The following is a 1,434-nucleotide window of genomic DNA, read 5'->3' on the forward strand; positions in this document are numbered from 1 at the left end:
CTTGTTAAAAGATTTTAAACAATAGATAGAGTAAAGTCGAGGAAAACGAGGTTGGAGAGGAGTCGTGTTCCGACGCGACGTTGAACTCTCCCGCGCCCTTCCTGGAGTTTCGAATTGTCACCATGTGACGAGGAGAGACCAATGGAGAGGCGACCGCGGTGGAAAAATTGATAAAACCGCGTTTTCGGGAACTTTACGGGGTCTTGGGTTTTGGTGCGTAGCGCTACCCTGCTGGGATTTGGTGCTCACGACAGAGACACAACGAAGGCTCTTTCGACGCCCTAGGAGCTGGTTTCGACAACCCGTTCTGTCCAGAATCGCCGAGGTTCAACTCGTTAACCGAGGACATCGCGACAAGTGCTGGTGCGTGCTCCGGGGACATCGTTCTCTGCGTCCGACGTGCGAAACACCCAAGGAGCGACCGAACTGTCGAACTTTTCCGGGTTGTTTGGGGAACGGTTTTAGTAACCCATCGTGGGATAGGCGTTCGCCTGACTTCTTGAATTGTTGTAAGAACAATTTATGTATATTATTAAACGGTTTTATATGGTAAACCTGTCTCGGTGAGTCATTCCGCGTCCACACGACAGAATTAACCGCTCGGCTGTCGAAAACACCTCACCCCTAATCGGCTAGCCTCACATATGCATTCTATGCTCATATTTTGCTGCAAATATTTTTGGTGTGTTCTAGGCGGTAATGTCATCAGCCTGCCATTTTTTTGAAGCAAAAATCTGGTAAAGCTTTAAGTGTAAGTCCAGGATTGTTTTCTTATGATATATTTGTTTATTTAGCTTTGGACTGAACTTTTACCATTTGACATTTTACAATAAAGAACCCATGTTAAGAATGGGGAAAGCTACCATGTTAGTCACAACGTGAAAAAGAACAACAACAATATTAGTAATAATAATACAGAAATGGAGACATAAATAAGACAGTAATTTTGATAAAATAAAATTTTTACAGTAGAAAATGTAGTAGAAAATTTATTTGCAAAACGTTTATCATTATTTTTGCTATTTTATATAAAATCGTTCAAGTTTTCATAATTTCAGAGTTGTTTAATTTTGTGAAGAGATTTTCAAAAGGTCCAATTGATATTTCTATTAGTGTATTTTACTTTGTAAAGAAGAACTACGTTGTTAAATTAAGTTTCTCTGTTTTACTAGGCGAAAAACATATGCAAAATACAAGACATAAATTATTCTACTGTAAATAATAAAAGATGTACTGAATATTAGCCTAGAAATGTCTATACAATAGTTACTCTCTGTTTCTCAACCGCTAACGAATTGTCTCCCCTTCAATAAAACACTTACGTAGTATCACCCTTTTCACTTCAAATACAATTTTGTTGGGTTTATTAGTTTAATATCTTACAAAGTATATAATTATCAAATAAATATTTATTTACTCAGAATACGTATTAGA

At 37.9% G+C, this 1,434-nt stretch overlaps 1 protein-coding gene across 1 annotated transcript in view; it reads left to right on the forward strand.

Annotated features, from left to right (window-relative positions):
- Positions 1 to 833, forward strand: part of LOC111642148 (patched domain-containing protein 3-like) — a 7,718-nt gene extending 6,885 nt beyond the window's left edge. The window contains exon 4 of the mRNA XM_023388425.1: positions 795 to 833. Coding sequence (XP_023244193.1) covers positions 795 to 833 — 39 coding nt within the window. The remainder of the gene's footprint in view (positions 1 to 794) is intronic.
- The last annotated feature ends 601 nt before the right edge of the window (positions 834 to 1,434 follow it).

The sequence above is a fragment of the Centruroides sculpturatus genome, unplaced genomic scaffold (assembly GCF_000671375.1).
Source record: "Centruroides sculpturatus isolate CEXI.00-Female unplaced genomic scaffold, Cexi_2.0 scaffold1507, whole genome shotgun sequence".
Taxonomy (NCBI): Eukaryota; Metazoa; Arthropoda; class Arachnida; order Scorpiones; family Buthidae; genus Centruroides; species Centruroides sculpturatus.